We start from the raw sequence: 12,055 nt of genomic DNA on the forward strand, positions 1-12,055 counted from the left end.
TACTTTGTGCCTTCTATAACTTTGTTCACAATAAACTCAAAGATTCTAGAACCATCCCACCCCTTAAAGGACCAAACAACATAGGCCATAATGATGAATCAGTCAAAGCCAACCTCTTTAATACCTTCTTCATCTCAGTCTTTGTTAACAACAATGGCTCATGCCCAACATTTCCTAACCGCACCACAAATAACCTCAATGATCTTACACAAATTGATTTTAGTTAGAAAGGCATTACACAACCTAAAACCATCTTTATCTATTGGACCAGATGGACTATGTGCATACTTCTTAAAAATGCTCTCCTCCACCTTGGCTAAACCTCTAAGCATAACTTTTAATAAATCTTTCAGTACTAGCTCCCTAATCACACTATGGTCACTTGCCACAGTCATTCCTATCTTCAAAAAAGGAGATCCAAGCAATGTTGAAAATTACAGACCTTTCTCTTTGTGTTGTGTCACCTGCAAAGTTATGGAATCAATCATAAACCAATCCATTACACTCTACCTTGAAGCTAATAACTTACTTTCCAATAAACAATTTGGTTTCAGAAAAAAATTATCCTGTAATCTTAGGACCTGATTACCTATGGGACCGTCTCTTGCCTCACGTACCCCTTCGATCGGTTAGGGCCCACAGGGTCGGCCTTCTCCAGGTCCCATCAGCCAGACAATGCCGGCTGGCAAATCTTAGGGGAAGGGCCTTCTCTGTGGTTGCCCCTGGCCTCTGGAATCAACTCCACCCCAGAGATCTATACTATCCCCACTCTCCCGGCCTTCCGGAAGAGCTTAAAAACACATTTATGTCAGCAGGTGTGGGGCTGCTGAACTTGGTTATTTTGTACCAGCCCGTATTATTGTCTGACTTTTTGAGATATGACAGAGTTGTATGACGTGGGTTGTCTGTGATATGTTTTAAGTTAAGGGTTTTTTGATAGTGATGTTTTATAGTGTTGGTTTATTCAATTTCAATTTCTTCCATTGTTATATATTAATATGTTGTAAGCCATCCTGAGTCTCAAGAGAAGAGCGGCCTAGAAATCAAACAAATAAATATTGAGGTTTTAAATTGCATTTTTATAACTGTATTTTATTGTGTCTTTTTATTCTTGTAAGCCTCCCTGAGTCCACTGGAGAAGGGCAGACTATAAGTTTAATTAATTAATTAATTAGTATATACATTCTGTAATGTTTAATTGTTATACATCTTGCCGATAAAGCCCTTCATGGCATCGGACCAGAATATCTCCAGGACTGCCTTCTGCCATACGAATCCCAGCGACCGATTAGGTCCCACAGACTTGGCCTTCTCCGGGTCCTGTCGACTAAACAATGTCGTTTGGTGGGTCCCAGGGGAAGAGCCTTCTCTGTGGCGGCCCCGACTCTCTGGAACCAGCTCCCCCCGGAGATTAGAACTGCCCCCACCCTCCTTGCCTTCCGTAAACTCCTTAAAACCCACCTTTCCCACCAGGCATAGGGGAATTGAGATATCTCCCCCGGGCCTATACAATTTATGTATGGTATGTTTGTATGTATGTCTGATTAATAATGGGGTTTTTAAAATGTTTTAAAATTATTAGATTTGTTATGAATTGTTCTATTGCTGTTGTGAGCCGCCCCGAGTCTACGGAGAGGGGCGGCATACAAATCTAATAAATAAATAAAAATGGCTCCTCTCTGTGCTAGGTATTCTTGTGATAATCAAGGTGACTGGTAAAAGCCGCCCCGAGTCTTCGGAGAGGGGCGGCATACAAATCTAAAAAAATTAAATTAAATTAAAATTAAATTAAAAATCAAAGCTCCTTCCACACTCATGTGTGAATCCTTTTGTGGGAGGTCAGAGCAGACTTCCACTTAAAGCCCTTCCCACATTCCACACATTTATACGGCCTACGTCCCGTATGGATCCTTTTGTGGCAATTAAAACTACTGCTAAAAGCAAAGGTCTTTCCACACTCCATGCACTGATACGGTTTCACTCCTGTGTGGATCCTCTTGTGGGATTTAAGATAAGTGTTACGACTAAAGGTCTTTCCACACTCCACACATTCATATGGCTTCTCTCCTGTGTGGATCCTTTTGTGGGAGGTAAGAGCAGAGTTCCACTTAAAGCCTTTTCCACATTCCACACATTGATATGGCTTCTCGTCTGTGTGGATCCTCCTGTGGGAATTAAGATCACTGGTACAAGTAAAGGTCTTTCCACACTCCGCGCATTGATACAGTTTCTCTCCTGTGTGGATCCTCTTGTGGTAATTAAGACGACTGCTACAAGTGAACCTCTTTCCACACTCCATGCATTGATATGGTTTCCCTTCTGTGTGAATCCTCTTGTGGGAATTAAGATAACTATTGCGAGTAAAGGTCTTTCCACACTCCACACATTTATATGGCTTCTCTCCCGTGTGGATCTTTTTGTGGGAATCAAGATAGCTTTTAAAAGCAAACGTCTTCCCACACTCCGTGCATTGATATGGCTTCTCTTCTGTGTGTATCCTTTTGTGGGAATTAAAACTACTACTGTAAATAAAGGTCTTCCCACACTCCATGCATTTATAAGGATTTTCTCCTTTGTGAATCCTTTGATGCTTCATGAGGGAATCACTGTAACAAAAGGTTTTTTTGCACTCCATGCATTCATACGGCTTCTCCTCTGTATGGGTGCTTTTATGGTTAACCAGAGCATATTTACTACTCACGCTCTTTCCACACTCCATGCACTGATATGGCTTCTCTCCTGTGTGGATCTTCTTGTGAGAATTAAGATGGCTGCTGTAAGTAAACCTCCTTCCACACTCCTTACATTGATATGGTTTCTCTCCTGTGTGGATCCTTTTGTGGGCGGTAAGACCAGATTTCCACTTAAAGCCCTTTCCACATTCTAAGCATTGATATGGTTTCTCTCCTGTGTGGCTCCTCTTGTGAGAGATAAGAGCAGAATTCCACCTAAAGCCCTTCCCACATTCCACACATTGATATGGTTTCTCTCCTGTGTGGATGTTCTTGTGGGAATGAAGACTAACGCTAGAAATAAAGGTCTGTCCACACTCCATGCATTTATAAGGTTTTTCTCCCTTGTGAATCCTTTGATGTCTCATGAGAGAGTAATAATAACAGAAGGTTTTTCTGCACTTCATGCATTGATATGGCTTCTTCTCGGCATGGATAGTTTTATGGCGAATCAGAGCATATTTCCCACTAAAGCTCTTCCCACACTCCATGCACTGATATGGTTTCTCACCTGTGTGAATCCCCTTATGGGAATTAAGATTACCCTTAAGAGTAAACTCCTTTGTACACTCCAAGCAGTTGTAAAGCTGTTCTCCCTTGTGATTCCTTTCGTGAGTTCTAAGAGAGTCACTATAACAGAAAGTATTTCCACACTTGCTGCAGGGATATGGTTTCTCTTCTGAATGTGTCTTTTTACGAGAAGAATGATGATCGGATTTATTAAAACTCTTTCCAGATTGCATGCATTGATATGGTCGTTCTCCCGTATCGATGTTTGTATGGTTACGAAGCCAACTGACCCGAGGAAAGCCTTTTTTAATTCCACCTTGTGATTGCTTTGTTTCATCCCTGTTTGGTTGCATCTGATCTGCAAATTTCCCTTCTTCTTCCTTCAGATGGATGGCTTGGCATTCCTCCTTGGAATTCTTATCCTCTTGAACATGAAAGCCTTGAAAAAGAAAAATTAAAATTAAAACGAAAGTCCCGATTATAGGAGTTCACGCCCATTGAGGAGCCGTTCACCAGATTCAGATGTTAATCCCAAACCCTGGCAGGAAAATTTTTGCTCAAGAGATGACATCATCCCTATGTGTCCATCAGATTCTCGCTAATATGTTTTATGACATAAAATGTTGCATTTTATGAGCAAAAGGCATTAAAAGAATTCCTTTTTGTAAAAAGGAAAGCTATGCAATTTTCCAATTTTTCTTTCAACAAATTTCCTTCTTCTATAAATTCAGTTTGGTGAACAGTTAACGCACCAGGTTAGAAACTGTGATTGTGAGCACCAGATCTGCCTTAGGCATGAATGCTGGCTGGGTGACTTTGGGCCCATCTCTGCCAGCAAAATCTTTGTCACAGGGTTGCTACTGCAGGGAAAACAGCAGGAAGAAGGAATATTGGGTCTGTTCACTGCCTTTTTTATTTCCAAAAAATAAATGCAGGAGATAAATAAATCAGTGATGTTTTAATCAGTAATAAGACCTAAACCCACTGCCCTATAACTTCTCTGTGTGTCTCAGCAGAGATAGAATTCTTACCCAGACAAAACATATTCCAGGAATTCTCCAACATGACTTCTCCGTGGAGTGTTTTTTGGTCGGCATCCAGTTGAGACCACTCCTCCTTGGAGAAATACACGGCCACGTCCTCAAAAGACACCACATCCTGAACAAGGAAACAAATTTTCCTTTTAACAGATAATCCCAAGAATAATTTTCCAGTTTTCTTCCACCAATCGAGAGATCTGCTGAATAAAATAGGCATAAAAGCCGCTTTCATTTCCAACTCCTCCTCCTTTTTTTGTTCTCTCTAGGATCTAGCTTACGAAAGGCAAGGAGGGTGGGGGCAACTCCCCCCAGAGATTAGAATTGCCCCCACCCTCCTTGCCTTTCGTAAGCTACTTAAACCCATCTTTGCCGCCAGGCATGGGGGAATTGAGATACTCTTTCCCCCTGGGCCTTTACAATTTCATGTATGGTATGTCTGTATGTATGTTTGGTTTTTTATATTAATGGGTTTTTAATCTTTTTTAGTATTTATTGGATTATTATTGTACATTGTTTTATTATTGCTGCTAGCCGCCACGAGTCTCCAGAGAGGAGCGGCATACAAATCAAGTCAAATCAAATCAATCAATCAATCAATCAATAAAAGACCAAGCAGATTTTGGGGAACTGACGATAATTGGGTATCATTGCCCACTTTTATTTGATGAGACGGTAAAACTTATAAAGGCTTTTTTCTCCTAACTATCCAACATAAAGCCATGTGATTTTTGTGGTTCCCTTCTTGGTGAACCTCAAAAATCACACGCCTGTGTTACTTTCTTTGTGGAACACCCCCCCCCCCCTTTTGCAGGTAAAAAAATACGGGTTTTCATTTTTCTCTCTTTCCTTCCCTATCCTATCATTTAGTACAAGGTTTCTTTGAGGGGTGACTTATCTCAAACCATTCTTGTGTCCAAATGTGTCTGAACCAGCCAAGAAAAGTCTTTCCAAGCTTACTGAAATCTTGGTTTGGTTCTTTATTTATTTACTTATTTATTTATTGGATTTGTATGCCGCCCCTCTCCGGAGACTCGGGGCGGCTAACAGCAATAATAAGACAGCGTATAACAATATTCCAATACTAAAAACAATTAAAACCCATTATAATAAAAAACCAAACATACATACAGACATACCATGCATAAAATTGTAAAGGCCTAGGGGGAAAGGGTATCTCAATTCCCCTATGCCTGGCGGTAGAGGTGGGTTTTAAGTAGCTTACGAAAGGCAAGGAGGGTGGGGGCAATTCTAATCTCTGGGGGGAGTTGGTTCCAGAGGGCCGGGGCCGCCACAGAGAAGGCTCTTCCCCTGGGTCCCGCCAAGCGGCATTGTTTAGTTGACGGAACCCGGAAAAGACCCACATTGTGGGACCTAACTGGTCGCTGGGATTCGTGCAGCCTGTCCATCCCGCCACCCCAAGATGGAGAGGCCTTTGTGGTGTCCCCAGAAACATTCTCCTTTTGGCTTTGACTGCCATTGCAGTCCTCAAAAATTAATTTTTAGACAATTCTTTGCTCCTTAGTACACAAAGAGGATGGATTATATATCTCTGAAAGTCCAATCTTAAAAGACACAAGAATGCACGGTGTGAGATATATTTCATACCACGGCAACACATCAAAGAAAAAAAATCAAACATGGAAAGCTAGCCAGCCATATAACAATTCAAAGTGACACCCCCCCCCCGTCCCTCATTTTGTCTTTCGTAACATTTATTGTATCTGTCACAGGAGAAAAATGTGGGTGGTTGGGTTATTTTAATCATAAGCTCCTGTGATTTTATCTTTGTATTTTGATTTTTCTAATTTGCTCAATTGTTTGCATGACATAAAAGAGGCCTCTGTTAAAAACATATTGCAGAGTTTTTAAAAAAAGAATAAAATAGGCATACGCTCTCTACATGGGGCTACCTTTGAAAAGTGTTCAGAAACTTCAGATAGTGCAGAATGCGGCCGTAAGACCCATTGTGGGGCTCCCTAGATTCGCCCACATTTCTGCAACACTCCGTGGCCTACACTGGCTGTCGATCGGTTTCCAGTCACAATTCAAAGTGTTGGTAATGACCTTTAAAGCCCTACGTGGCATTGGGCCAGAATACCTCCGGAACCGCCTTCTACCGCACGAATCTCAGCGGCCGATAAGGTCCCACAGAGTTGGCCTTCTCAACCAAACAATGTAGTTTGGTGGGCCCCAGGGGAAGAGCCTTCTCTGTGGCGGCCCCGGCCCTCTGGAATCAACTCCCCCCAGAGATTAGAACGGCCCCCACCCTCCCTGTCTTTCGCAAATTACTCAAGACCCACCTTTATCGCCAGGCATGGGGGAGTTAAGATATTCCTTCCCCCTAGGCCACTACAAGTTATGCATGGTATGTTTGTGTGTATGTTTGGTTTTATAATAAGGGTTTTTAGTTGTTTTATTAAATGGATTGTTACATGCTGTTTTTTATCATTGTTGTTAGCCGCCCCGAGTCTGCGGAGAGGGGCGGCATACAAATCCAATAAATAATAATAATAATAATAAAATAATAATAATATTCTGCAGAATACAGAATGAGATCACTTGTAATAGGATATGTCCGTGATGTTGAACCTATGACACGTATGCCAGAGGTGACACGCAGAACCCTCTCTGTGGCCACGCATGCCATCGCCAGCTCTTTTTAGGGTTTTTGGCGCTCTGGCGCGTGGGCATTCCAGTTTGGGCAGTCGGTGCGGAAAAGGTTCACCATCACTGGTATATGTCTATGGAGATTCTCAGTCACCAGTACACGGTTTTCCCAAATGTTTTTAAAAAGGAAAAAAAAATTTTTTTTTCTAATGGTGTGTGATAATAACCATCCTTGGAGATAGAAGGAAGAGACCCAATGCTGACAACAGCCTGGTCAATGAAATCTGATGGCGAAGCAGGAGACGTGGAGAAAGCGTCTCAGAAATGATCCACTCAGAAAGGAGAGATAGCAAGGCTGCATATCAGTTTTGAATGACTGGATGTCAGATCCATATTGCATAGAAACTGCAATTCACTACAATAATGCGTGTCACCTCTGGGCCTTTACAATTCATGCATGGTATGTTTGTTTGTATGGATGCTTGGTTTTACAATAAGGGTTTTTAATTGTTTTAGTATTGGATTTACATGTTTTTTTTTATTATTGTTGTTAGCCGCCCCGAGTCTACGGAGAGGGGCGGCATACAAATCCAATAAGTAAGTAAGTAAGTAAGTAAGTAAGTAAGTAAGTAAGTAAGTAAGGTAAGTAAGGTAAGTAAGGTAAGTAAGTAAGTAAGTAAATAAATAAACTCTAGAACAAAATTCATGGACATAGAAACATAGAAGACTGACAGCAGAAAAAGACCTCATGGTCCATCTAGTCTGCCCTTATACTATTTCCTGTATTTTATCTTAGGATGGATATATGTTTATCCCAGGCATGTTTAAATTCAGTTACTGTGGATTTACCAACCACGTCTGCTGGAAGTTTGTTCCAAGGATCTACTACTCTTTCAGTGAAATATTTCCTCACGTTGCTTTTGATCTTTCCCCCAACTAACTTCCCTCCTGAACCTTATTTAACCTTTTAACATATGTAAATGTTTCAATCATGTCCCCCCTTTTCCTTCTGTCCTCCAGACCATACAGATTGAGTTCATGAAGTCTTTCCTGATATGTTTTATGCTTAAGACCTTCCACCATTCCTGTAGCCCGTCTTTGGACCCGTTCAATTTTGTCAATATCTTTTTGTAGGTGAGGTCTCCATTTTCCGATCTTTTTCCTCCTTACCTGAAATAGCTGTTCAGCCCATCCTTCAGCCCCACCAAAAGGAGGAGGTGATTCTAAAATTTCCAAGGACAGTGTTCTACTCTCTGTGAGAAAGAGAAAAATATTGGAAGCAGATTTGTTATATAGATTTATTGGTTTGTTTGTTTATTTGATTGATTGATTTATAAGCCGCCCAACTTTTTCTGGACTCTGGGCGGTATACAAGAATTTAAAACAATATAAAAACAATTTAAACTCCCTAAAAATAAATCATATCCCCTTGGATAGGGCTAGATGATATGGCTCAGTGGCCCAGAACCGGTTTTATTCCTATCAAGAGGAGCAAAACAATCCCTGAAATGTTATATTACATAGAAATAAATTTTCTCACCTGGTGCAGGACCCTGGATTTGATCTTTGTGTAAGGTCTGCCTGGACAGCAATTCTTCAGAAAATCTGAACGAATCTTTCCTCCCCTTGGGATATTCAGTCACAGCTTCCAAGGATTTCTGGACATGGTGTGATAGAAGAACAAAGAAAGGCCACTAATGAATTATCATACTGCACCTTTAAATCAGCAGACCCCAATGTCCATTAGTGAAACTTGAAAGGAGCCTCCCGAAAATTCAAGGATACAAATTTCAGACACACACATGTTTGAAAATTCAAAACAATGTTCTTTATCACAAAAGTCAAAATAAACTAAGCACTCTTTTTGTATTGCAAAGAGCACTCTTCCCAAAACAACCAGATAGTCTGTACAATTTCCCTTAAGCAGTCATTAAGTATTTAGCCAGCAGCTGTGGAGAAACTTCACACCCCTTCTTCTTCCAATGAAGGGAGAGACACACACACACACACACACACACACACACACTGCTCTGCTTTGGTTTCAAAGGCGTGAAAAAGCAACAAAGTCCAACACACAAGATTCCTGACAAAACTGCAACAGATATTCTTCCACAATGGCCAAACCCACATGCTGCTATTTATAGCAGCAGCCCTAATTACTGGAGCCTCACCCAAATACAGGTGGCCTCCCTTATTTCCTGTAATATATTCTTACTTGGTGTCTTCTACGCATAATTCTGCGCTTGCGTGGGTCCAAAATGTCATCATCTGAAGCTATAGAAGATAAGGAAGATTGACTGCCTTGGCTGTGTGCCAAGCCCTCCTCTGCCGAGTCACTCCCATCTTCTTCTTCATCCGAGGAACCTAAACTCTGATCTGATTCTGTCAGCAATAACACAGGCCTGTGACATGTTGAATTTTCCCCTGCATCCACCTCCCCATTCCCTGGGGCAAGAGCTGGGCCAGAGCCAACCACAAAAAAAAGAATGGAAGAATTGCCCCAAACATATCCTCTGGAAGAAAAATGGGACAACAGGCCATAGGAGTTAATAATTCTAGAAAACTCTGCAAAAAAAAAAGGGAACCACAAACTCAGAGGGATCCTCTTTAGAGGTACTAAGACTACATTCTCTAACCTGCAACTCTTGTATCTTTTCCTCCTTCTGGGTCAGCAAGAAGCCTTCAACCAGGGCCACCGCCTGGGAACTGGTCTCCGCTCCACACTCCCGCACCCACTTCTCCATCTCTGGGGGAAGGACAGCCAGGAACTGCTCCAGGAGCACCAGGTCCAGCATCTGAGCCTTGGTGTGTCTTTCCGGCTGCAGCCACTGACAGCAAAGGCGGTGAAGCTGAGTGCAAATATCTCGGGGATTCTTCCCGTCCTGGAACTGCACTTTTTTGAAATCACAGCATTGGACCACTGAACTTCTGGCTTCCTCTTCTTGGCTCTTCTGCCCAGGACTTGCTCCATTCTTCCCACAGCTCCAAAGCTGAGTAGCTGGAGGGCCTTTTCCAACATGTGCATCTGCTGGGCTTTGTCCCTCCATGTTTTCTCTGGTCCCTAATTCAGCTCCAAAATGGATGGATGGATCTCCTATGTTTCACTAATCAGAAGATGTCTGGACAAATCTCCTAAAGGCCATTCAGTCTTCTTCCCACACAAGATTCTTTGGACTCCAAAGGAACCAGGTAAAATTTCGAACTTATAAATCTGAAATGGAAAAAGAAACCTCCAGAAATACAGAATGACTAACTTCTTCACTCAGCATCCACAAAAACCCACATAAGAAATTCTTAGGAACCTGGCAGTACAGCGTTCCCTCGATTTTCGCGGGTTCGAACTTTGCGAATAGTCTATACCACGGTTTTTCAAAAAATATTAATTAAAAAATACTTTGCAGTTTTTTTTCTATACCGCAGTTTTTCCCGCCCGATGACGTCATACATCATCGCCAAAGTAATAATTTTTGCAAATAAATAACAAAAAAAAATAATTATTGTTAATAAATAACTATGTTTATAAATATCAGGATCACTAAGTGTCTTATTCAATGGTGGGTACCAGTAATAATGGTGAGTAAATGGTTGTTAAGGGAATGGAAAATGGTAATTTAGGGGTTTAAAGTGTTATGGGAAGGCTTGTGATACTGTCCATAGCCAAAAATGGTGTATTTACTTCCGCATCTCTACTTCGCGGAAATTCGACTTTCGCGGGCGGTCTCGGAACGCATCCCCCACAAAAATTGAGGGAACACTGTATAGGGAAATAAAAGGGGGGGGATCTTAATAGGTAGAGTAACATATTTGCGTATGAAAAAAGTTATGTAGTAACCTTCCGCATCAACTTCTACCAAGAACTAAAAACTTTGGATACATAAATTTAAAATATTTTTCATTTCTAATTCCTACTTATTCAAATAAATTGGCTTAAAATAGATTGAATAGGTGAATCAAGTAATTTTTGAATTTTCAGCATAGCTTTAGATAGCAGAACTCCATTAACCTCCTGTCCCAAAGCTTCTTAATTGAGCATCCACAAAAACCCACATAAGAAATTCTTATGACCCCAACAGTATCTGGGGGAAAAAGGGGGGAGAGGGTCTTAATAGGTAGACTAACATATGGAATGGAACATATGGTATGGAAAAAGTTCTGTAATAACCTTCTGCATCAACATCTAGCAAGAACTAAAGTCTTTGGATACATACATTTAAAACATGTTTTTGATTTCTAATTTCTATTTATTCCAATAATAATAATAATAATAATAATAATAATAATAATAATAATAATATCTCCGAAGACAAATAACATGTTTTTGATTTCTAATTCCTATTTATTCCAATAATAATAATAATAATAATAATAATAATAATAATAATATCCCAGAAGACAAATAATTTGGACAGCTGCTTAAAATCGATTGAATAGGTAAATCAAATATTTATTTTTTTAGCATAGCTTTATATAGAACCCCCTTAACCTTCTGTCCCAAACAACTATGAGAAATCACAGCAACAAAAATAATACCCGATTTTTCTGACGGTCTCGATTTCCCTCCTGGAGGCAACGCAGCGGGACCGAAGCTTTTAATTTCTTCCCTGCCTGCCCCGGACATGAACAGGGGCTTCAGGGGAACATGGGACGAGGGTTCCCCAATTTCCAGAACCCCAAAATTGATGACGTTTTGCGTCTCACCACGCACGATCCGGTCCGTGGAAGAAAAAGTCCCTTCCCACTTACTGAACTCCGGAGTCGGGACTTGCTCTCCCTCCGTGCAAGGATTCCTTGCAGCCGACTGGACTGATGCTCAGGCTAAGGCTCACAGAGCGAGGAAGGGGGCGAGGGGGGATTAGGAGCAGAATCGGGGCACTGTAGAAAAGACGCATGCGCGTTCAGTCTTCTCTGCAAGATGTCTCGCGAGCGGTCTCGGAATCTCTTTTTCTGTTGAAAGAGCGCATGCTCAGCTCTTTCCTGAAGCGGGTGAGGTCCGCCCTGCCTTTCCAACGGCTACCGGGGGAGTCCCCTGGTGGATCCTGTGTGCAACGCCAGATGGAGCCTACTGGGGCGAAAGGTAGATTGTTGTTCCAGGCGGGCCTGTGATGATGGGTTTCGAAATAGGAGGAGACGCTCCTTCTGACATTGCTTATCTCTTTTTTAATGTCT

The 12,055-nt window shown here is 41.5% G+C and overlaps 1 protein-coding gene across 1 annotated transcript in view; it reads right to left on the reverse strand.

Moving 5' to 3' along the window:
• Positions 1-11,804, reverse strand: part of LOC139159230 (zinc finger protein 91-like) — a 33,419-nt gene extending 21,615 nt beyond the window's left edge. The window contains exons 1-6 of the mRNA XM_070736577.1: positions 11,420-11,804; positions 9,526-10,100; positions 8,430-8,547; positions 8,060-8,142; positions 4,274-4,400; positions 1,815-3,681 (exon numbers count right to left, since the gene is read on the reverse strand). Coding sequence (XP_070592678.1) covers positions 1,815-3,681; positions 4,274-4,400; positions 8,060-8,142; positions 8,430-8,547; positions 9,526-9,936 — 2,606 coding nt within the window. The 5' untranslated portion in view covers positions 9,937-10,100; positions 11,420-11,804. The remainder of the gene's footprint in view (positions 1-1,814; positions 3,682-4,273; positions 4,401-8,059; positions 8,143-8,429; positions 8,548-9,525; positions 10,101-11,419) is intronic.
• Between the last annotated feature and the right edge of the window lie 251 nt (positions 11,805-12,055).

Source organism: Erythrolamprus reginae, chromosome 2 (genome assembly GCF_031021105.1).
Source record: "Erythrolamprus reginae isolate rEryReg1 chromosome 2, rEryReg1.hap1, whole genome shotgun sequence".
NCBI lineage: Eukaryota > Metazoa > Chordata > Lepidosauria > Squamata > Dipsadidae > Erythrolamprus > Erythrolamprus reginae.